A 23893-nucleotide genomic window follows, 5' to 3' on the forward strand; every position below is an offset into this window, starting at 1 on the left:
ATTGTAGCAATTTCCATGCTATGAGGGTGTGACTGAGCTGAAATTCAGATTGCAATCTTAGCTAGGGACATTCCTCCCTCCATGTGTGGCTCTGTGGCCTACAAGTGTCTGCCTTTGCTTTGAGCTCACAATCTTAAAATGAGGAAGAAAGGCCCTGCAGCGTCCACTGGAGGCCTGAATGTCAGGAAGGCGGGTGTGTCTGTGTCTCTGTGTGTGTGTCTATATGTGTGTGTATGTGTGTGTTTGTGTCTGTGTGTATGTGTGTGTGTCTCTGTGTGTATGTGTGTGTGTCTCTGTGTGTGTCTCTCTCTCTGTATGTCTATATGTATGCGTGTATGTGTGTATATGTGTGTATGTCTCTCTGTATCTGTGTGTGTGTGTGTGTGTGTGTTAAATTCTTTGATGATATCATATACATATACACACGTTAGAGAGTTTGACCTTTATTATTCTCATCCCTGCAGCCCCTGAAAATGTTCTCCCTAACAAGTTAACAAGTCCAATTCTACTTTGATGTCTTTTTTTTTTTAATCTACTCAGAGTAAATATGGTTGTTTACACGAGTGGAGGGGTCACTTACAGGGACTCAGGCCCTGCACCAGCCCCAGCACCCATTCCTTGTACATTGTGCCTCAGGCAGGCACGAGGTCTCTCCAGTCCCTTGTCAGGGAAAGTTTTCACTCATCCTTCCCTAAAGATCCCAGTGGCTGGTGCTGCTGTCCCCACCTTCCTGGGATTCCTGGGGACTTTTTCTGGAGGAGGGAGCCTGAGAGTGGTTTTCAGTAGTGGCCCTGGTAGGTCCTCAGGACCATGAGGAAGCAGGCAGAAGAGATGGAGGGGATGTTGGAGGGGGGTGGGATTTAGCTTCCTTTAGCTGTTCCTGTTGGTATGGCAGGCAGCGAACCAACACAATTCCGTGTCTTTTCAAGGTCTCCTCAGTCCATCGTAGAGGATATCTACCAAGGAAAGAGTGAGCATTACGGATCAGAGACGCTTCGAGAAATCCTTAAGCTTTTGCCAGAGTCAGAGGAGGTAAGAACCATGGCACTCTAAGTTTTGGGTGTATGGCGTGGGGCACAAAACTATTTGTTCTACTGGGTGTCAAAGGCCCTGTGCGAAGGGTACTTACTGCCTTTCCCGGGATCAGAAGGGTCCCATGTCAAAAGGTGACACAGTCCAACAGAAAGAGCCGGGATTATAGATTCAGAGTGTCTGTTCACACGCAGTGGTACAGCAACCAAGAAACTCGGGCAAGGTTCCGAACACCTGCGAACTTTAGATTCCTCGCCTGTAAAATGAGGACAATAGCGTTACCTCATCAGTGCCCGGTACTAAGCCCTGCTTGTATAGCCAGCAAGGTGCCTGGCAAACGGGAGTCAAGACATTTCAGTTTTCTTCTCCGTCATCTTAACATTTGACCTTTGCTTAGAATGAACCCAGGTCACCTACACCTTGGGGTATTCTGTTTGCTTGCTCTTTGGTTTTGTTTTGTTTTGTTTTGTTTGGTTGGTTGGTTGGTATTCAAAAGGGGAAATGAAAGCAGTTTTGGATAAAGATACCATAAAAGTCGGTGTTAGCATAGGACGTCCCTGTCACTGACTAAAGCAGAGGGGGGCGGGGGAAGACACTTGTTGCGGTCACAGAAAGTACTGTGCTAGGAAGGTGTTAGTGTTGCTTAGACCAGATTAGTTAGTTACTGGGTAGTTAGGAGCTTCAGAGGAGAAAAGAGAACAGCAATTTAAAACTTTACAAAATATATTTCTTATGATTGTGTGTTGTTGGGGTTGAGCGTGTGATACAGTGCTCCATTGAAGGTCAGAGGGCAACTTTGTAGCCCCCGAGGGTCAGATTCAGCCCACACACACCCAATTTAAAAGCTAGAAAGAGCCCTTCCCCCACAGAGCTAAGTCCCTGACCCTAGTCCACAACTGGGCCAATGCCAATCCTTATTTCAAGAAGAAATTGCCCATAGCTATATGCTACTAATCACTGAAATCAAACAGCACATAACTTTATAAAAGATTTTATTTCTATAAATAAACGTGAAAAGAGACATTTTTATAAGTAAGAGGTAAGAAATGGCTGAAGCGTGTCTCAAATGTCTGAGGTGCTGGTGGATCCCTCGCACTGTAAGGAAACCACATAAAGAGGGTAAGCATCTCACGAGTCCTCTTTTCCAAAAGTCCTGTGGACTCCTCACATGAAGCCCCGCCCCAGTTATCATTTATGAAAGTTGACTTTAATGCCATCAATAACAGGAGGGATAGAATGTTTTTCTTTTATGGTATTAAGTTCACGACAGCTATTACTGGGTAACTGGAGACTCCAGTTATATTCACATATGTCTGATAATGGCACACACCCTCTCTGCCCCAGATTCTGCTTACAAATGAAGTGTAATTGACTTAAGCCCAGATTAATTAATGACATTTATTAATGTAATTGAAGAGTTTGAAGGACCAGTGGTCTGCTCTCTTTTTTCCTGTGTGAAGAATGAGGGTTTAAGAATCTTTGCTGGGTCAAGTAGTGCTAGTTAATTCACATTTAGAGAAGACTGCTTGCTCTCAGTTCTGAGCACCTCCCTAGCATGCACGCAGCCCTAGACCTGAGTGGGTCTGAAACTGGGTTTTTGCACTGCACGGCCTCTGTCCTGACCCTCCGCAGGCTGGTTCTGAGTGCTCGGCCCTAACAGAACTCATCATGTTTTAAAAAGAAATTATCAAATTTGACAGTACATGTGGAAGCGCTCACAAGGCTCCTCATGGTAAACTGAGGCCTGGAGGCTGCCAGCTTCACGCTGCCACAAGCTGGGAGATACTGTTCCTGATATTTGTATTTTTCATGTCCAGTTCAAAAATGAAAAGAAATTAGAAAACACGGATTAGTTTTTCCGAAGCGCAAATAGCTGTCAAAGCGCCTCTGTTTTGAAGATCCTTTTTCTGTTGTTTGAGTTTTGTGGGATATCGCTGGAGTGGACTGTACAGGGGTGGCGGGGGAGGGGCCAGTGAGGAGGAACCTCCTAAGAGCTAGCCTGGTCTCCCAGGTCCCCCAGTTCCAGTCAGTGAGCTAATTGCAAAGAATCCTGGGATAGGGCTCCTGAAGTGCCTTTGTATTCCCTGACTGCAGCCAGAGCACACACACACACACACACACACACACACACACACACACACACTCCTGTCTTCTAATCCTGTGACAGGCCTGTCCCTCGTCTTCTTTCTGTTACTGACTCTTGGCTGCACCTCACCACACCCTCCACACTCAGCTTCAGCAGAAACACCGGCCAGCGCGCCCCCCCCCCCCTCCTGGAGCTGCCAGTGTGGTCCAGGGGAAACAGAAGCTGCTTTAGGAATGCTTTGTGACCTGTGGTAGTCTCTAGACTCTGAGAGCCCTAGTGGTCTGTGACGGAGGTGAACGGATATGCTAAGGACATGGAGGAGCCTAGGCCAAGTGACAGAGGTTTAGGAAAGTGGCAGAGATACACCGCGAGCAAATGCTTAAGTGTGTGGGAATGTAACACAGATCTTAGTTTTAGCACAGGAAAGGACTAGACTTCCCGGGAAGCCCTCCTATGCCAGGCACTAGATGACAGGACAACATGAAATCCTACGGTGCCATATGTAGAGCACTTACCCCGTGTCTAACACAGAGAAAGTCCGTCCGTCATGGAGGTGATTACTCTGTAGCCTTTTCTTCATCCGCCCTTCGAAGGAACATTAGGAGATTCGCCTTATTCGCAAATCGAGTCGGCTCACAGGGTTAGCCGGTGTCTCAGGACTGCCGGGTGACACAAGAGGGGTGGACTTGAACCCGAGTCTCTTTGACCCTGAGCAGTTCTTTCTGTTGCCCTTTGCTACCTTTCCTTGGAGGAAGGAAGGGCAAAGGTTGTCAAAACTGCGTACCCCACACCACGTGGTCTGGCAGCCTTTCATCATGTCTGCTATCTCGGCCTCAGTGTGACCAAGTGTCACTCGAGTCCTCCAGTAACCTTATCAGCGTGCTGACAAATATGAGCGGAAACAGCCGGTTTTCGCTCCTGCCGGTCTGCTCAGCTGACAGGCCAGCCGAAGCCAAGGTTAATTTGTCGTCAGGAATTTCTCTGCCCTTCACCACTTATCCTTCATGCGGCCTGTTTGTTCATCTTTCTTCCAGTGTGTAGTTAACTCATGCAGAGGAAGAGCTGGGCCTCCTGATAAACGTTTGAGGTGTGCTTTTTGTCTACCAGTAATTCCCATGGCAGGGATGAGGGCGAGGAGGGGACAGGGTCGAGGCCCAGTTTGGCCAGCCCTGCCGTCTCTGGTGGACACTCCCCTACCCCATACTGAGGAAGAAACCCTGGGCTGGAGCAGCCCTTTGTCGCTGAGCACACGTTTTAGCTGCTTGGCCCCTGCCTCTTCTGTAGGTAGCATGTTTGTGGGAAGCCCTGCCTCTCTGAGGCTATGCCAGTAGAAAGGGGCAGGAGGAGGCGGCTGCCACTGGGCCTTGTGAATCTTAAGAGCATGTTCCGGCTTTTACAACACACCGTGGGGCACAGCAGGGCTCATAATGAGAGGGCCTTGGCTCAGCCGGCAAAATTGCGCCTAACAGTGTTTAAGGCGTGATTTTTGATAATGACGGAGAATGCATAATAATTACAGTTCACTCACCTCTCTCCTCTTGCCTCTCCACCACTGGGAAGGCACCGTAATCCCTCTTAATGAATACAAGGCCTGCTGGGAACTAACATGAAGAACTATATACCCGACACTTAAATTTCTGTCTTCCATCTCCTTTCCTTTAAGATCTATAAACAGTTTTGGCCTTCTGCCTAAGTGAAGGAGATTAATCCTTGCTCGGTCACAGTTTAGCGTATGTTTAGGAGAAGTACTTAAAGTTTACTTAGAACGGCTCATTCTCGTGCTTCAGCCTGCGGTTTGTGCTGTTTTCCTAAGCTTTGCACACAGCGAGCAGAGGGTCTTCTGAAAGGCTCAGCCTCACTCTGCCCCTGCCCATATATAGTGAACTGTTCATTCGCCTCAGCTCCAGGAGGAATCAGAAGGCAGCTTAGAGCTGTCTCTGCTCACAAGCCAGGCACTAGCTGGGGTCGAGCTCAGCAGGAAGTGTTCAGAGTCCATAGGTGCAGCAAGGTTAAAAGTTGGTAAAATTCACTTTGCGGCTCTCTGCAAATGGGGCAAATGCAATCTTATACATGGCTGTTTTCTGCCCTATCTGAGAAACGAGCAGACAGCAGCAACAGACGAAACCAAAAAGCATTCTGCACGCAGGTCGGTAGCAGAGCCTTTGCGTAGCAAGCATGAGGCCCTGGCTGGCTCCATCCCAGCCCTGCAAAAATGAACCAGGTGAGAAAAGCAGCCTTGAGAGAGCTCCAGCTCCAGGCTCCCGGATGCCGGGGCAGGCTACAGATTCCATTGCTTCAAAGAGCTTGAAATCACACAACCAATAATAATGCAGGGAGTGGGAGAGAGCAGACTTGCAGAGAGCCTTGCGAAGGGTAACCTGGCTGGCTGGGTGGCTCCTTGGTAGATCTGGCCTTTAGCATTACACGACCCTGGGTTAAGATGATGTGCAAATGGATCAGTATTTCCTCTCAACAGTCCACTGCAAGCGTGGGTAGGGCCTTGCCACCAACAGGACAAAAGTACTCATAAAGGTGATAAATAAGAGTGTCTTTAGAAGTGAGTTGCTCTTAGCTTGGTCTGTGCTGTGTGGAGAAGGCAGGACTTTTCTGTCTCACCAGCTTGAGAGCTTTGGATCTCTCTGCCTGCCAGTCCTTTTGGTGTATTCCTCTTTACTACAGGATGTGTGTGTGTGTGTGTGTGTGTGTGTGTGTGTGTGTAAACCTTCATTTAGTTTTCTTTAAAAAAAAAACCCTATTCATAGTAGATATGTAAAAATAATTAAAATGAGGAGCTAGTAAAAAGAAAAGCCACTGGTGATGTTGCCACTTGGTTTACAGAGACCTTCCTGTCCCCTCTCCATGTGCTTGTGCACACACACACACACACACACACACACGTGCGTGGAAGGTGGTGGGGTAGGGTAGGGAGTGTAGACATAGTTTCTTCTTAATTTATGGAAATGTGATCTTCATATTGTATTGACTGTTTATTTACCTTGTCTTTTCATAGGGCAAGTAATTTTTGTGTATCTTACTTCAGATTAAGTTCATTACTCCTACTTGTTGGTGGGGGTGGTTCCGTATCACGTGCATGACAGCATATGCTGATTAAATCCAGCTCCTGTCCATGTCCTCCCTTCCCTGGACGAGCGTACGAATTTCCACCCTCTAGTCAAGATGTTTCTTAGCTTCTGTATAGGACAGACGGTATCTGGCGCATACTGCTCAGCCCCAGGCTCACTCCGTTTACCATAATGCCGCCTGGTTCCATCCATTCTGTTATGAAAGACTCTCGTCTAGGGATGAGTGATACTCCACTAAGTATAACTCTGGAGTTTCTCTTTCTGTTACCTGCCGATCCGCATCTAGGCCTGTTTTATAGCTTAGCTACATCACAGGCAGACATCTCAACATCTATTACTCAGGTGAAGCTTCTTTTCCTTCTTACTACCTGCTGGAGATCTAGCCTGTACTCACTCCAAAAGCGTAGTCCAGGCTGGGTTGTAGCCCAGTGGAAGAGCATGTGCTACCCATGTCCAGGCCCTGGGTCTATCTCCTAGCACTGGGGGTGGGGGTGAGGAGGAGCCAGGCAAAATGTCACGAATCTGCAATCCCAGCATTCAGAAGACTGAGGTGAGAACATCAAAAGTCTGAGGTTAGCTTAGGTTATATAGCAAAACCCTACATGAAAAGAACACACAAAAACAACAGTTGCGTAGATCCTCGGTCTGTTGCCTTGTCCTGAAAGAAATTAGTAAAGGGGGAAAAATGAGTTTATTTAGTTTGACCATGAAGAGAAAAATACCTTGATTTTTCTCTCCACCTGTGCCCAAGGCACTCTTGGACTTTATAGAAAGCCAAGAGGCAGAGGCCAGAAAATGTGTGGATTTAGTGGGAGTGTTACCAGCCCTTTCCTCGGGGAAGGCAAGTCTGCCTCCTTGTTTTTACTAGGCTGTGTTCATTCTCTTGGTGTGAAGGTCACTAGTGTGCCTTTAGAATTTAGAAGATCTCCATCACTCCACTGAGTTCTCCTTCAGCACGAGTGACAGTATCTAGCACCGAGCCTTCAGCACCTGGTGGGTTGCTACTGACTTTAAGGCTGCAGTTTTATTTTCTTGTTATTTTTAAGCTATTCTCTTTGGATCAAAGCCACGGTGCTAAAAATGCACCATCTATTGGTTTCCCCATGAGCAGGAGCCCTGGCCATAGCATTTACCGGTCCAGCAGTAGACCTGGGCCCGGGACTCTGAGGTAGAACACTTGACTAGTGTGCTCAGGGTCCTGGGCTAATCCCCAGCTATAAAGATGGATAAACAAGCAAGCAAACAAATAACAAGGTTGTTGTGGATTTCCTTTTCTTTCTCTTAGATCTACAGTTTCTTAGATTATATTTCTCACTGAAACATTATTGTCTTAGAACGATTCTAGGATGAAATGCAATCTTAAATTTTAATCATGATTTGTGTTTTTTTTTTTCTCTCCCCTTTTCTTTTGTCTTTTAGGTAAAGAAATTAAAGACATTTAACGGCGATGTGTCAAAGCTCTCTCTGGCAGATTCCTTTCTGTACTGCTTGATTCAGGTGCCAAAGTAAGGACACAGTCCCTGGTGGCTGTTCTCTGCGGAGCGGGGTTGCTACTGACTTTGATGCTACAGCTTTCTTAATGTTTTTTTAGCTATTCACTTCGGATCGAAGCCATGGTGCTAAAAAAGGAATTCTTGCCATCTTGTTCTTCTCTGTACAAAGACATAACGGTTCTGAGAGCTGCTACGAAAGGTAACTGAATATGTGCTTTCCATAGTTAATGTCTGTCAATTCTGATAGCTGTTTATCTTTAAAAAAAAAAAAATTCAGCTGGGAGGTGGTGGTACACGCCTTTAATCCCAGCGCTTGGGAGGCAGAGACAGGTGGATTTCTGAGTTAGAGGCCAGGCTGGTCTACAGAGTGAGTTCCAGGATAGCCAGGGCTACACAGAGAAAGCCTGTCTGGAAAAAAAAAAATTCAGAAATGGAAAGTCCCATTTTTGGATCACCCGACAAGGAAAAAGGGATGAGCAGTTCAAGTAATGAACATTAATTTGCATGTTATCTTTCCATGGAAGAAAGTTTCTTTCATCTCAGGCTTCAGAGTAAACCTTGCAAGACACAGCCTGCCCTGCTTCTCGGCATGGTTAACTTTCCATGGTGTGTCTGTGTGTGTGGTGTAGGTGGTATGTAGTGTGTGCAGTGTGAATGTGTGTGTGTGTGTAATATCTGTGGCATGTGGTATAGTGTGTGTTGTGTATATGTTATAAAGGTGTTTGCATTATGCTTATGTGTGGTGTTGGTGGTCTGCAGTATGTATTGCGTGTACTATATATCGTGTAGATAGTATGAAGGGTGTGGTTTTAGTGTATGTGTGTAGTGTGTATGTGAATGTGATACAAGTCCCTGCACCATCTGCCTCTTCCTTTCTCTGGCCTCTGTTGTCTAGGACTGACCTTCCAAAAGCAGGCAGGCCTCCGTCCCAGGCTGCCTGCAGCATTGTGCCTTTTTCTGCCAGGGTTCTGAGTTCTCTATTCTGTGGTTTCTCTCACCAATGTCCCTCTGGACTCCAGCATCTGAAGGTCTGTTAGGTCTGAGATAGGTCAGCTGATGCTTCCACCTCTTGTAACAGCTAGCTAGGCTCCTCTGTCCAGCCTCCTCTGTCCTGCTCTGCGTCCTAGCACTGGGGCCTTTGTTCCTGGTGTTTTGTGTGTCTCTAGAGTGTAAGCAGCCCTGCAGCGCCCTGGCACTCGCCACCCTGGCACAGGCAGGTCAGCCCGCCTTCCCATCCTCAGCCCTCCAGCCTTCACCAGAGCCAGCCTGGCTCCCTCACAGTTACCTCTCTGGTTGCTTTTCTGGAACTGTCTTTCCTATTTGGGGGCTCCTGCCTGTGCTGAGAGGAAAGCTGACCCTTCGGCCCACCACCGTTTTCTTCACGTTAGAGCAGCACTAAGAAGGAGGACATTTTTCTTCCAATATGGAGGCAGGCCTCTTACAGTTCTTCCCGTTCTGAGGTAATTTGTTGCTACAACGGTGAAAGGACTGAGCTTCCTGTTCACGCAGCCCTGGGAGAGCTTGTTTTGGTATTGAGCAATATAAATTTGTGGGCACGGAGGAAACGTTTCTTATCTGCGTAACCTTCCCAAACTGGCCTTCTCAGATAACAAAATACGGGCTCTGATCCAAATATCATGTTTTGAAAGTAAGGCCAGACTTGGTGGAGTCTAGTGACCTACAAATATCATAGGTGACATTTTATTACCAATACTGTCATTTTAATAACCGAGTGTTTGTTTTAGCTTTCCAAATACATAGTTTTAATTGTGTTTCTTTATAGACGTGTATAAGAGATTTTGTGTAAATGAAGAATTCGTTTACCAATATGTTACTATAAGCTCCCTCTTATACCCTTCAGGCGATCCAAATGAAATGTGCTTTGAATAAAATGGAAAGATGTTTTGGGTAACAGGGGCCTGAGGGTTGGTGCTTTGCAAGTTATTTACATGACATCTCAGCTTGCTTATTTTTTTTCTAACTCATTGGCTAAACAAGATGTTGCTGGCTATTGGTTTTCATATTTCATAAAAATGGTCTCAATGAATAGTGAGAAAAGGGGGAAAAGTCAAAGAATTATCGGGGGGAGTTGATCTCCACAGCACAGTGTGCCCTTGAGCTTCTGTGTTTTCTAGGACTTGGAAATTGTTAGTGAACCATTTTGCATCTGGCTGCCTTACATGTTTGATTCCCAGCTAAACACCAGGACACAGACTATCTATTATTATCATAGACACGATTATGGCGGAGAGTGTGTTTGGTTTGGGATGAGCTTGCTTTAAACACACACACACACACACACACACACACACACACACACACACCTGAACCTGGATGTGGTGACTATCCTTCATGCATGTGAGGCCTTTCTAACATGCGGTGGTGTGTTCCTTTTAACAGAGCTGATGTTATGTGAGGAGCTACATTCAATATTACACTTGGTGCTCCAGGCTGGGAATATCATGAATGCTGTAAGTATAATCCCAAACAAGATGTATAATCTGCCCATCCGCTGTCTGGCTGCAGGCTCAACACGGGTCTTTCTCTTGCCTTGTCCTCTCTAGGGAGGGTATGCTGGCAATGCCGTAGGATTTAAACTGTCTTCTCTACTCAAATTGGCTGACACAAAGGCAAACAAACCTGGCATGAATCTTCTGCATTTTGTAGCTCAGGTAAGTGATGTAGAAACAGGGAGAATGTCAAGACCTGTGGGAGACAGTGTGGTTTTCCCCAGGTGTGAAATGGTTTCTCAGGAGGAAGACAAAGAGTGTGCCTAGAAGATTCTGGTTTTGGAAGCGTTCTGTGTGGATTGCCAGTTTGATCTGCTGGAGGGGACTGAGCAAGGGAGGCAGTGAGGCTGGGTTCAGAGAGCAGGGAGGGATTCAAACGTAAGTGGTGATGATTTAGAGTTCATGCTTTAGCCGTGGGAAGCAGGCAGACCTTTGCCAGGTTTAATGGCTCGACTGGGCTTTCTAGTATAAGAAAGCAGGACATGGTAAAGGGTGGGTTGAAGAAGAGGAAGAAGTTGGTCTGGGTAGCTGGTAGCTGCCTGATAGCTTGGTGCAGGCTAGAAAGGGAATCCACTGTAGGGACCAAGTGTAGAAGGCTGGGTATGGAAACCTCTGGGGTAAAATTAATTTGATTTGTCATTAGTCCCTCAGGAACTGTGCATGGGGTGCTGTCTGTTACTGCAGGATCTGGAATGTGACTCTATCCACAGTTTCTTTCCTTTGGAATCTGGGGATGGAAACTAGGGTCTTACCATTCTGGACAAGCAGTCTATCAAGAGTTTCCCTACCCACCCTCGTCCTCAGTACTTGGTTAAAAAGTCAATATTCAAAGCACTGAAGTGAGAGGCTGTCTCCTTACCTGTCTGGTGGGGCTCTTTTGGACAGACCTGAGCATTGGCTCTCTGTGGCTTGGCCCCTGCTATAGGAAGGAATTCCCTAAATGGTTCCTTCCCACTTGCCCTTCCCAAGTCAGCCTCCAAACAGCTGAGGAATCCAGACACCTCCTTGGCTTGTATGCCTCTTGTTAAAGTTGGTTTGCAAACTGGTTTAACCGTCGACAGCATCTCACGCCTTCATCGAAGCGCATGTTCATGGAGATGGCTGGTATTTAGGCAGGGTATATTGGGTTCTCTCAGAAACAATGGGTGCTAAGCCGCTACCTCATTCCACTGCGTTTGAATGCACATGGGTTGAATTTCATGTGAGGATCATTTGTCTTGGGAAGGTTAAAGCTATCTGAACAGTTCTGGTAAATCTTAGGAAGAATATCAGAGTCCTGTGTCAGGGGATTGCTTTCAATGCGACTGTCAAGCTGAAAACTAAGAGTTGTTTCCAAGGCTCCCTAAAGCTCTGAGGGAATGAGCCTCTCCCCTCCCCCCCCCCATTTACTCATCTGGTAAGAAGAATGTCTGCTTTTGTTCCAGGAAGCCCAGAAGCAAGATGCCATCCTTCTAAACTTTTCTGAGAAGTTGCAGCATGTGCAAGAGACATCGAGGTGAGCACCGAGGCAAACTGCGCCATGAAACTTGGTTTCCTGAATGGCCTTTCCGTGAAAACGGTGGAGTGATGAACAGTCTCAGACTCCAGTCTGAACTCTGAAGTGTGTGTGTGTGTGTGCGCGCGCGTGTGCGTGTGCGTGTGCGTGTGTGTGTGTGTGTGTGTGTGTGTGTGTGTATAATTTGGGACTTTGAACAATTAATTGTTATTTTTAAACCAAAAGAAACCATTTTAGTCTATTCTAAAGAGTATCATTCAGTCTAAGAAAAATAGGGATTAGGGTTTCAAATCCCTCCCACACCTAAGAGGCTGAAAGTGCTTAGCTTAGGAGTTGGTTTAGATCAAACTTGTAGGACCATATATCACTCTTTCCCCGTGGACTCAAACGTGGTACATTTATTTTCTATTGTAGTTCAAGAGTTTGGAACCGCACCAAGGCCTGTGGAAGGACTTGATTCTAAATTAGTCACTCGGTTTTACAGAGAAAGTGTCTACAAAGCACAAAGCCCTAATTACATTACTCTAATATGCTTCTAAACCTAATATAGAAGATGTATGTTTTAATGCAACAACGATCTGTGTGCATATAACCTCCAGTATGTTATTTAACTTACAATAGGCCCAGGTAGCCGCTGATAAACGCTACGGTTAATCTGTTCTTCCAGAAAAACAGTCTTGACTTTTCACAGTTGCTGATGTCTATTCCTTAAATACTGCTAGCCTGGCTGGCTTCTGGCCGCTAGTGCCAAACTACTTCACGTAAAGTTGAGAAGGAATGCACAGAGTTGCTGGCTCAGCTCCCCGCTGCTTGGATCAGCCCAATTAATATGATACACATTTTTTTTCTTTTTAATGAGGTCTTACTTTGTCACTCAGGCTGGCCTGGAATCCCTGAGCTGAAATGATCCTCCTGCCTCAGCTTCTTGAGAATCTGGGACTATAGGCATATGCTAACATGCCTGGCTATATAATGTCATTATTATGAGAGAGACTATAGTCACCATGACAGCAAGGAAATAAACCACAACTCACTCCTGTCATTAGGCAGTGTCTAACTGTTACTGACATCTAGCCACAGATAATGTCTTTCAAACAGCAGGATTATCATTACAAAGATTAAACACCTCATAATTCGTGTTTACAGTTCGCTGGATTATGCTCCAAGAAAAACAGACATAAGATACATACTTTTTTAAATCCCCAAAAGAAATGGATATGCAAATATTTTTACTGTATTAATACTATAGAAATATTATATATAGAGAGAAAGTAAAATATTTTTGAGCTAGCATTTCTTGTTTGTATTGGATAGCTTCAGCTGAGCATCATAGTCTTAGAGAGACTCCTCCCAGTAAAGTTTGTTTGTTTGAGTGGAAGGTGATGACACGCACAGTGAGGTGTGGTGAATTCTCCAGTGGGCACCAATGATCAGTAAAGGTGGAAAACTTTGCACAACAACAACAACAATAACCCTAAAATCCATAATAGCAACATGAATGCATCCAAATGTATAAAATTCCCCTGGATTTTGTGTTCTGCCTGCTCCCTTTCCTGGTGACAAAACTATTGTGGGCATTCTGCTGATCTTGATTCCATGTCTAGAACTAAGTACAGCAGAGTTGTTGGCCATGTTTCTGTTCTCTAACATAGAGGGAGAGGTAGAATCTGGCTGCCTGTGAACTATTAGAGGAAGTCTAAAAGTCAGCCTCTGTTGCCTGGTTCCTTGTCAGTGAGAGCATCCTAACACAGGGAAGGCAGCTGCTCGCATCTGGCTGGATGTCACTTACGATGCTTGCTGCAGAGGGGCTGAGTGAGACCTCCTGTGTGAAAAGTGACTCACTTGGAATTAAACCCAAGAGTGGGTAAATGTGACCCCAGTGACTCCCCTGTTCCAGCCGCCCGATTCCTGGTGCCCTGGTGTCAGCGGCCCACTCTCTCTCCTTCCTTCCGCAGACTGTCTCTGGATATCACCGAGGCAGAGCTGCAGTCACTCTTTGTCAGAACGAAATCACTGCAGGAAAGCATCCAGCGGGACCAGGAGCTGTGCCAACAGATGGAAGACTTCCTCCAGGTCAGTCCCTCTTAGCATCCAGCACCCTCAGCAGGCCGGCCTGTTTGCTTTGTGGAGGCAGCAAACGCCCAATCATGCTTTTACCCCATGTGAGTACAAGCATCCTTGCGCCCCACTGCCCTTTCCTGTCAGAGGATGCGCAGCGATGATGATTCGAGCAGGAGAAATGGCTTCTGATGACAGCGCCAGGGTCTTCTGATCACTCTTTCCTGCCTTGAAATGGCCGCAGTGCAAGCCTCTCTCCCCGAGACCCTGTCTGGCGCCTTGGGATTTTGATTCTGTAGCCTTCATAGTTTTGGAGAGAGGCCCACGGAACATTCAGACACCAGAGCACCTGGGCTGATGCTCCTTCTCCTGTTTCTGTAGAAGAGTGAGACCCATTGTACCTGTCGTGATCTCTGCTGGGAGCAGCAGGGTGCTCACAGCTTCGGTGCCCATCAGCACCCAAATATGTCATCAGCCCACAGGGTGTGGCAGGAGCCACTCTGAATAACATCAACAAAAACCAGTAGAGTGGATGTGTTTGTGACAGCTCACGGTGACTCACTAATCACATAGTCTGACAAGCTTTTTTTTTTTTTTAACCTTCCTTATTTAAAAAACAAAACCGTACCTCCATCCTGTTGGGTCAGACTTCTGTGAGACCCCCTGAGCCACGGCAGGAGGCAAGAATGGATGCTTGCCCATCAAAGTCTCCACTGCTTTGAAACCAAGGCCTCGCTCGTGCCTGCCAGGCAGGTGCTGTGTGCACCACCCATGGTGCAACTGCAACCCAGAGGCAGCTGCCATCTTGGAGCACAGAGCAGTAACAGGCACAGTCAGGTGCATGAAGCCAAGCAGAGATCCAGGACTAAGAACCAAGGCGGTGCGTCAAACTGAGATTCTGCTTGTCCCCTTCAGCCTCGTGCTTATTCTAACCACCAAGAGCTTACACTAAATCCTTTGTTCTGGAGATGACAGGACTTGAACCGATGGCTTTGCACATGCTAATTGCATGCCCTCCAGATGTAATCTTGTGCCAGATCTTAACATAGAAGGCTTCAGTATAAAGACCCGGTTGCATTCCCCTCGATGCTGGCTGCTTTTCAGTGGCAGCCTTGTTTTAGATCTTTAATTTTTTTTTTTTTTTGGTCGTGTTTGTTTTAACAGTGTGGAGACTGGCATATTGGTCATGCTGGACCAGGACAGGACCTTAAAGTTACAGCTCCAGCCCCAGCAGCCCTTATAACCTATATAAACAGAAGATGCCACACAGATGGGCATTTTCTAGAGTGAGATGGGGCTCCTGGGAGTGGGCTGGGGTGGGGCCACTGGCCCCTGGACACCTCTTGCTATGAGCAGCTCAGAGCTGCTCAAGGCTTGTGGCCTTGTTGTCTCATTTGTTGGGTGACTGGGTGTTTGCTTGTGTGCGAGTGTGTGCTGCGATAGGGACCCGGGGCCTCGTACATTGCTGGAAAGTCCTTCTGGCCCTTATGCGAGGTCTTTGAATGGAAAGGTGACAGAAATGCTTTTCTTCCATCTTTATTTCATCATTTTTGATCCCACTTTGGGTGAGACTTGGGCCTTGACTTTAGCTCACAGCAGATCAACAAGTTCTGCCCAGGTTCGTCTCAGAGCCACTAAACTGTCACAGCCGCTAAACTGTTGACTCCTTGGCCAGCGCAATTTGTTCTGTTTCTGTGCAGGATGCTATAGAATTTATGGCTTCAGACTCCACTGTGGCTGTTTTTCAAGCCGATGTTTAGAGTGTTTGGTTGTTCCGTGTGCTGAGGGCAACGTGGGCTCTGTTAGGCTGTTTCTTCCTGGTATCCATCCATCCATCCATCCATCCATCCATCCATCCACCCATCCATCTTTCCATCCATTCATCCATCCACCCATCCCCATGGGGTCTGCAGCTGAGTCACAGGAGTGTGGATTCTTGTCAGGAGGCCTGCTCTTCTGCAGCTGTTCTTAGCTCTTTGCCCTGCAGAAGGATGACAGACAAAGCTTTATCTTTCTGTGAATACCCTCTTCTCTGTGAGGCTATGTCAGGAAGGCTCTTGCTGCCTCAGGCCATCAGCTCAGGTGGTTTCTCTCTCTGGTTTCACTTTCCTAAATAGTTTTGGTTTCCCACTGCCCCTAGAATGTAACTGGTTAAACAAAGGCTTACTAAGGGGAAAGTGGTTGAACTGGTACACCTCTGCTAAGTGTTCCCTCCTCCAAGGAGGTCAACCTGTTTCTTTCCTACACCTTAGGCCCAGCCCCTCTTCCAAAAGAACTTGTTCACAGGTAGACTTTCTTAAGATACAAACATACACGTCATTTGATGAAATAATATGCTCCCTATATTCCTTCTCACAGAAGTGTAGTAAACATGGTAGTAATGAAAGACGTCCATGCAGTAGCTCAAATATTCCGTCCCTTTTCTCTCCACACACTGCCACCTAAATTATGGCTCAGAGGCTGTCGCTAACCTATATCAGGGAACTATGCTTCATGACCCTTGGACGTCACCGGCCCCACTCTCTATGTCTTGGGAATGTGCTGGGGACACACAGTCTTCTCTCACGTCCAGTCCTTTGATGAGGTAGCACTGAAATTCTTGGCAGCGGGTCGTACCCCAGAGGAGCCAGGAAAGCCAATCAGGAAAGAAGGGATTAGGATAGGCCCCACCCGAGTCTCCTAGGGAGTTCTGACACTGCCCAAACCTACTGCACATGGGGTCCAGCTGCTCTGGGAGCAAGCACCCCAGTCTTCCATCCCGGGCAGTAGGGATAGTGACCTAATAGTGTGTATTTGGGATTAAGTGTAGATACCCTCTCAGCAGAATGGCATGGGAAGCTTGTCAGGACAAGTTAACTTCTGAGACCTTGGCCCAAAGGAGAGTCTGTTTTAAGAAGAGGAAAAAAAAAAATACAGCAGAATTTCTAAATGATGACAAGCTGTTTCCCTCGGCAACTTTTCTAGTGGTCTTAAAAGGTTCGTGGTTAATGGCATTCTACGTGAGGGTTAAGGCTCCCTCCGTATTGACTTACTTAGAGACATCGAAGGTCTCGATGAATAGCCCAGCTGCTTTGACCTCTTGTCCCTCAGTCTCCATCTCCCAAATGCTGGGATGGCAGGTGTGCACCACCCGTCCTGGCTGCTTTAGCTCGTTTTGTGGCCTCTGAGTCTCAGGTATGAGGTCGTCTTTTCTCTTGAACTTTGGTTTGGGTTGACTCCTTTTCCTTTTGGCTCCGAGCGGCCTGCGCGGCCTTCCCTCTCCAGAAACCTGAACTCAACCCTGGTGGCGTGTCCGCCTCCACGACCTTGTGTCCACTGACCACATGTATCCCTGTTTGTTTTCTCATAGTTTGCTGTGGAAAAGTTGGCGGAGCTAGAACTCTGGAAACGGGACCTGCAGGTCGAGGCTCACACCCTTATAGATTTTTTCTGTGAAGACAAAGAAACCATGAAGCTGGATGAATGCTTCCAGATATTCAGAGACTTCTGTACCAGATTCAACAAAGCAGTTAAGGTAAGGCTGGTGGCCCTCTTTCCAGGGTCCTTGGGATTTTCATTTTCCTGCTTGCTGACCCAGTCTTCTGCCTGTGGCAGAAAGATGACCATCAGTTCTTTGGTTTCGGGACCGTCTGGCCAGGTGGCACGCCAGGCTCTTGGCAGGGATGGGTGGGAGGTGGCTCTGTTGCAGTATCTGGACTGGCACGGTGGCCTCCGGTCTTAGCTGTCACACAGTATGCAGAATATTCCCTAGAAGCATTTTGCTAGCCAACACTGATTATGGTGGCGGGACTTGGAAGTTTCCTGCTCATTTGACTCTTTTTCTCAGACCCTCCCTAGGAGGAAGTGTCAACCCCTAGAGAAGTTAGAGTAACCCAGAAGAGAGGCCTTTCTCTTGCCTGTTTCCAGAGCCACACACTGCTGTCCCTGGGGACCGAGCTGTCCTTAGCGGGGCCTGCTGCCTTCACTGTTCTGGCAGTGGTCCCTTAATTGGATTCAGAAGCTTAGAAAACTTCCCAGGTTGTTGGTCCGTGGTAAACAAAATGTTTATCTGACAACGACCATCCCTCTCAGATCTCATTATTTCAGGTGACATTGAGGGACCAGCTCCTCTTGATTCATCTGCTGGACATATTTTATTTATTTACCTGCCTATGCATGGATTTATGGTGTAGGATTCAACCTAGGGTTTGCACCGTTTCTTACAGACACTGTTCACATTTCTTCAGATGTCCTTTGGGTTCCTCTCCACTCCTTTATCTAACTGAGGGAGACCAGCCGCCGAGCGGAGCCTGCTGCCCCATTAACACGCTTCTGTACAAGCAGTGAGCTCAGCTGGGGGAGGCCATGGGAGGTAGCCAAAGTCAACCGACTCTGAGACTCTTCCTCTCCATCTGGATCCCCTGAGGCCACTGTGGATGCTCTTAGCCCTGTTGTCATGAGAGACAGGGCCCGGACCACCACCACTATGTAAAGGCTTAAGATAACAATACCAAGAGTTTGGGGACCCTGGGGAGGCTGCGGCTGGAGTTGCAGGAGCCAAGACTCCCCAGGCAGAGCTCCACAGGAACTTGGAAAGGAAAGCCTACTGGAAGAGGAAACTTACTGTCAAATAAAAGCTAACAATAACACAGTTGAGGTGTCGGCATAACTACATGGTTACATGGGCTTCGGGACCCAAAAGAAACTCTTGAGTTACGACGCAAATGTAGCCGTGTCTGCATACTTAAAACGCCTGCAGAGTCAGCCAACCACAAATTGAAAATAGTGTTTAAAAATTACATCTGTGCTAAATGTCTACAGATTTTTTTTCGTCATGCCTTAAACAGTGCATATGTAATTCTCACACAGCATTAGCTGTAATTTAGAGTCAATGTAAGGCCTATACATATGCATAGGATATATGTAAATTCTATTCTATTTTGCATAAGAGACTTGAGCTCTTCTGATTTGCTATCCAAGTGGGAAAACAGGAATAAGTCCTCACATAAACGATCACACAGAGAGGTGACAGACACACGTTGAAGTCTGCATTTGGGTTCTGTCTTTGGGAAAGGTTGATTGCTTTCCAGTCTAGATGGCTGAAGGATTTGTAAAGCATGCCTGTTTCTCTTCTCTGATTGTAGGAATGGGCCTGCCCAGACATGAGGGACAGAGCCCTCACCTCGGCCTCAGGCTGTGCTTGGCAGAGCCACCAGGGCATATTTGTTCATTTATTTTCATCCAGAAGCACTCCAAGAACACAGTGAAAGGCACCTCTCAGTGTCTTTAGCCTATACTTATATAGGCTAAATACCCAAATCAGTGGTAAATAGTGTTCTGTTTGAGAGTATATGTGTGTTAACTTAGAGAGGAGACTAGATAGAGCCGCATGACTGGCTTGTGCAATTCTGGGTACACTCTTATACCGTCCGTGGTCTCTACATCTCTACGGTCACTTGGGTGGCTCGGCTGGCGTAGAGAATGCATGCACGTATGGAATCGTAGCCCAGGAGGGCGGCTGGACACTGGGCTGGGGGATCACATGAGGATTGCAGGCAGATTGTTGGAGCAAAGCCTGGCATGCTCCTTTGTCAGATCCAGACGTTGGGAAGTTTGCCCACTGTACACACACACACACACACACACACACACAGAAGAAGGCAGTCTGTGTGGGACAGGACCCACAGCTGTCTATGAAAGTACCTCTCATTACATGTCGCAGTGAGTGGGCTTAGTATTGCACACGGGCTCTCTGTGCCTCATGCTGGCTTCTCTCCACTCTATTAGGACAATCACGACCGGGAGGAACAGGAGCGGAAGCAGCTACAGAGGCTGAAGGAGCTGGAACAGAAGCGGCATTCCTGGTCAACTGGGGAACTCGGGGGCTTTGGCAGAAGCAGCAGTGAAAACGATGTCCAGATGCTTGCGAAGAAGAGCACAGAAGACCTGCCCTCCTTCCTGAAGCCCAGGCCCAACAGCCCCTCCTATCGGCCCCCCAACACCCGTCGCTCCCGCCTCTCCCTGGGCATCTCTGCTGACCGTGAGCTTTTGACCTTCTTGGAGAGTGCCACCAGCAGTCCAGAGGACCCCAACAAATTCAACAGTTTGCCCCGGAGCAGTCCCCGGCCAGCTCGGCCCACCCTCGCCTGGATGGATTCCAGAGAGCAGCAGAACCAAGGCCCTAACTTTATACATGAACCTCAGGCCTCAAAGAACCAGGAGAAAACCCCTCACCCTGCTTGGCAAAATCGGCTTCCAACATCCTGGCTGGAGGAGCCTGCTTCTCCTTTTCCACTGGCTGGACGGAGTAGGCCGAGCCTCCGAAAAAGGAACAGTGAACCTGTGGGCTTGGGTCCCACACAAAGCCCTCCACTCTTACCGCTGGATCTGGGCATTAGGGAGCATGAGTTGGTCACCGGGCTGACCCAGTTTGACCTCCAGAGTCCCAAGAGCCTGGAGGAAACATCCCAACGGACTCTGAATGACTTCTGTCCCGCAAAGCTGCACTCTCCAGGGGACAGGAGTTCACAGCTCTTTGATGCTGGCGGTGACCGCCTCCCACCCAAGGACACAGATCCCCAGGAGGTTCTCAACCCAGCTGGGGAGGATGACAGGGCCATCTCTGATGAACCCAGCAGTGAGGCGCTTGTGTCTGTGGTTGTCACCGACACTGAAGATAAGGATCCTGGGTGTCTGTTATATGTCTCAGATACCACAGACTGCTCACTGACTCTGGACTGCTCTGAGGGAATGGACTCCAGACCTGGAGAAGACAAGCAAGAGGAAGAGAAGGAAAGGGATGGCTCAGTGTCCTCTGGGGCTGGAGAGGCAGGAAGCAGTCAGGTTTCTTCCAACCCTGCCTCCAGTCCCCCTGGGGAGGCTCCTGCTCCAAAATCCAGTAAGAGTGAGACCAGCTGCCAAGGTGGCCTTCCGAAAGACAGACCCAGCAGAGGGAAGGATGCCATGGCGCCAAAGAGAAATTCCTTCAAAGAGGCATCAGTGGGGGCTTCAAAGCCTGTCACTGCCCGGCGCAGCCAAGGGGCAGCACCCAAGCCAGTGCGAACCTTGAACTCCTCTGAGAACGAACATATGCGCAAGGTGGTCCCCATCTCCAAGTCCAGCCGGGGAGCAGGGCCCTGGAAGCGGCCGGAACTGACATCCAGGGCTGCCCCTCGGGAGACACCCAGCAGCACAGACACATCGTCGCTATCCCGAAGGAGCTCAGTGCGGGGAACTTCCGACACTTCGCCCAGGAGGCCCCAGGTGAGTGGATCTGGGGCAGAGGAGCCCAGGTTGCCCCGCTCAAGTGGCAGCATCAGTGGACGGCCAGGCAAGGACCCCCCGCTGCAGCCCAGAGCCTCGTTCAGGAAGCCTAGCGCCAAGCCCCTCAGAAACATCCCCAGGCAGAAACCTGAAGAAAACAAGGTCAGCAGCCCCAACTCGCGAGACCCTGAGAGTCCCAAGGAAGAGCCCAAGGCTCCTCAGGCTCCGGGTGTCTCTCGAGCCCTTCCCCCCATCCCAAGTTTTGCTCGGAATACAGTGGCTTCATCATCTCGGAGCATGCGGACGGATGCTCCACCCGCGGCCAGAGCCTCTGGCCTCACCAGGACAGTCTCCCAGCGGCAGCTCAGGGTCAAAGGTGGCTCCGAGGATTCTGCCTCCAAGGACAGTGGCACTTTGAAGAGGGCCAGCAGCGCTCGGGCCTCCAAGAAGTGTCCTGAATCCTCTGGGGGCTCAAGTGCCAATGTGGAAACCCCACTGAAGGGCAGAGGGACTGCAGAACGATCCTCTCTCAGACTGAAGGACTCCGGGCAGGCCACCCTCGGGAGGATCCTCCATCCCCTGCAGAAATGATGAAGCCTGTTCGCATCTCTGCCTTGTGGGATTTTTAGCTGCCAGGACTGGCTGCTGGGGGGAGGACACAGGCCAGTCTTAAATGTCTTGTTACACATCAAGCAACTCACTGGTGCCACCTGCTAAAGGTCACGTCACTAAAGGTACACGGAGAGCTATAGCCTGCTGTGCAGACTTCGCTTCGAAATCAAAGCTGAGAGTATCCTTATTCTGCACAGTACTTTGTCAGGGGCTGGCACCTCCTGTCACTCATACTCAGGACCCTATCCCTAACTCCCGCCCCAAGACAAAGATCCAATGATAGTCTGGACATGTAAGATGACAATTCTTATGTAACAAGTAAAAAAATTTTTTTCTGGCCAGTTTTTATATATCAAAGACTTATTTTTTAATATTATAAAAATAAAAAAGATGTTTTAGTTCCTTTTTCAGAGTGAAATGCCTCCCAGGGGTGGGGGGATTATCCTTAATATGAAAATGGTTGTACCTTCATCCCCCACGCCCTGCTTCTGGGTTCCATCAGTGTGTGTGTGTGTGTGTGTGTGTGTGTGTGTGTGTGTGTGTGTGTGTGTTCGAGGACACACACTGCCCCTAGCCTGCAGTGGCCTCTCACAAGTTCTTGAGTGGTTCTAGGGTTAGGTCTGTCTCCTGGAGGAGAACTTTCTTCTGGCTAGCTTGGGTTCTCCTCCAGTGACTCTGGGTGAGGATTTTATGTGAATAGGAGGGGTGTCAGATTTGTATGGGTGAAAGTCGGGTGTTACTGTGAGTTTAAGGGGGCCTCAAGCGTGTGAGGCCCATGGCTGTCGAGAGGTTTGCCCTGAAGATAGGCTGGACTGCCCACAGTCCCTGTCACGTCCTAGTGAGAAGACAGACAGCAGGCTGCTCAGCTGAGCATGTCCTCCCCATCTGTGCAACGATGGCCACTTGCTTCCGTTTGCTCTGGGCCGAGAGGGAAATGACCCTTTTTGAGGGTCAGGCTTCTTTCTCTCCTGGGCCCTCAGTGCCCCAGCCCCACCTGTTATTCTATTTGATTTTGCTTTTAGAGACTGGGTCTCACTATGTAGTCTAGACTGGCCTCTTACTTGCAATCCTCCTGCCTCAGCTTCTGAGTGCTGGGATAACAGGTACAAGGCACCAGCTTAGTGAGACTTCTTGGTGTCAGCCTCTCTCCCTTGGTTCAGCGCTTTTCAAGTACAATTGAGAGAAGCCCAGTCATGGTTGTTTGTTCATTTTAAATAGACTCCCATCCCACCCCACCCCCTTGACTTCAGAAATCCTACACACTGGGGTAATTTGTACAGGAGATAGGTATTGTGCAAACAGAAGGTTTTACCCAATGCTCATTTTACTACTTCTCTATTAAACCCAGGAAGTAGAAAAAAAAAATGCCTGAAATAAAAGCCCCGCCCCCTCCTCTCTGAGTCACTCTTAGTGAATTGAACTCTCCCTTTAGATCAGACACTGGAGAGTGGATGAGCTAGGTCAGCGTGTCACACTGCGCGGTGACTGCGGATGCTGCTATGGCCTCCTCTGGGGGAAACCTCTCCATCTTTGTCTAGGAACTGAGCTGCTGCCCCTGAGCCACAGTAGCTGAACCGTCCAGCGGCACAGATAGGCTGCAGTCACCAGCTCTTGCTAAAAACAGCCCTAAGCAGGAATGTCTGGGCAGCCAGGAAGCCCCTCAGCAATCTGTTACCCTCTAGAACCCTCCAGAACCAGGCAGATAAGCAAACAGAAGGCCTGCGGTGAGTGGGAACGGATGAGAGAAGTCCTATGCTTACAGATTGGGGGTCTGTGAATGAGTAGCCCCATGGGAGAGCCCAGGGACCCATCCTTTGCTGTATTCCAATATGTGTTACAAGCATCTACTCTCCCTAAGTGTCTGTCTCCCAGCCCATAGAGGTGAGCCAGGGCCTTCATGAGGGTTTCCAGGAATCTAGCAACTCAGTCGTCCAGTATCTGCTCCTGGCGTGGCTTCTAGGACCCTCTGGGAGGCTGAGGAGCCTCCGGAGAAGCCTGTTGCTATGGTGCTGTCAGACTACATTGGCTGTGTGCTCAGGAAGGCAGTGGTATCTCCAGCCCTGTGCACATCTGCGTGAACAATTGGTCACTCTCTTACTACCTTTTATATACTGTACATTTGGAAGAATAATCAGTGCAGCGGAGAAATGTAAAATACGTTTCTGCAAGTGTTTGTTGAAGATGAACTGAATGCATTCTAAGGTCCTTTTCTATGTGCTTTACAGAACAGGTAGCTTTAATAAAGTTGTTTGTAGGAGTTATACCTATGCTATGCCTTTGTA

General features: G+C 48.2%; 1 protein-coding gene and 1 long non-coding RNA gene across 5 annotated transcripts in view; one reads left to right on the plus strand and one right to left on the minus strand.

Annotated features, from left to right (window-relative positions):
• The window catches only part of Fhdc1 (FH2 domain containing 1), a 36847-nt gene extending 14834 nt beyond the window's left edge, over nucleotides 1-22013 (plus strand). For all 3 annotated transcript variants that reach the window (XM_052180278.1, XM_052180276.1, XM_052180279.1), the window contains exons 4-12: nucleotides 930-1032; nucleotides 7621-7706; nucleotides 7793-7893; nucleotides 10095-10165; nucleotides 10259-10366; nucleotides 11629-11699; nucleotides 13655-13772; nucleotides 17107-17271; nucleotides 19524-22013. In XM_052180278.1, coding sequence (XP_052036238.1) covers nucleotides 930-1032; nucleotides 7621-7706; nucleotides 7793-7893; nucleotides 10095-10165; nucleotides 10259-10366; nucleotides 11629-11699; nucleotides 13655-13772; nucleotides 17107-17271; nucleotides 19524-21590 — 2890 coding nt within the window. In that variant the 3' untranslated portion in view covers nucleotides 21591-22013. The remainder of the gene's footprint in view (nucleotides 1-929; nucleotides 1033-7620; nucleotides 7707-7792; nucleotides 7894-10094; nucleotides 10166-10258; nucleotides 10367-11628; nucleotides 11700-13654; nucleotides 13773-17106; nucleotides 17272-19523) is intronic.
• Nucleotides 13-9217, minus strand: LOC127683211 (uncharacterized). Of its 2 annotated transcripts, XR_007977503.1 has the most exons (4): nucleotides 8980-9217; nucleotides 3634-3862; nucleotides 1130-1288; nucleotides 13-956 (listed from the first exon to the last, which is right to left on the minus strand). It is a non-coding gene; the product is annotated as an uncharacterized LOC127683211 (long non-coding RNA). The 2 variants fall into 2 exon arrangements; XR_007977502.1 differs by lacking the exon at nucleotides 8980-9217 and having other exon boundaries at nucleotides 3634-4363.
• Nucleotides 22014-23893: the final 1880 nt, after the last annotated feature.

This window comes from Apodemus sylvaticus, chromosome 4 (genome assembly GCF_947179515.1).
Source record: "Apodemus sylvaticus chromosome 4, mApoSyl1.1, whole genome shotgun sequence".
NCBI classification, from domain to species: domain Eukaryota; kingdom Metazoa; phylum Chordata; class Mammalia; order Rodentia; family Muridae; genus Apodemus; species Apodemus sylvaticus.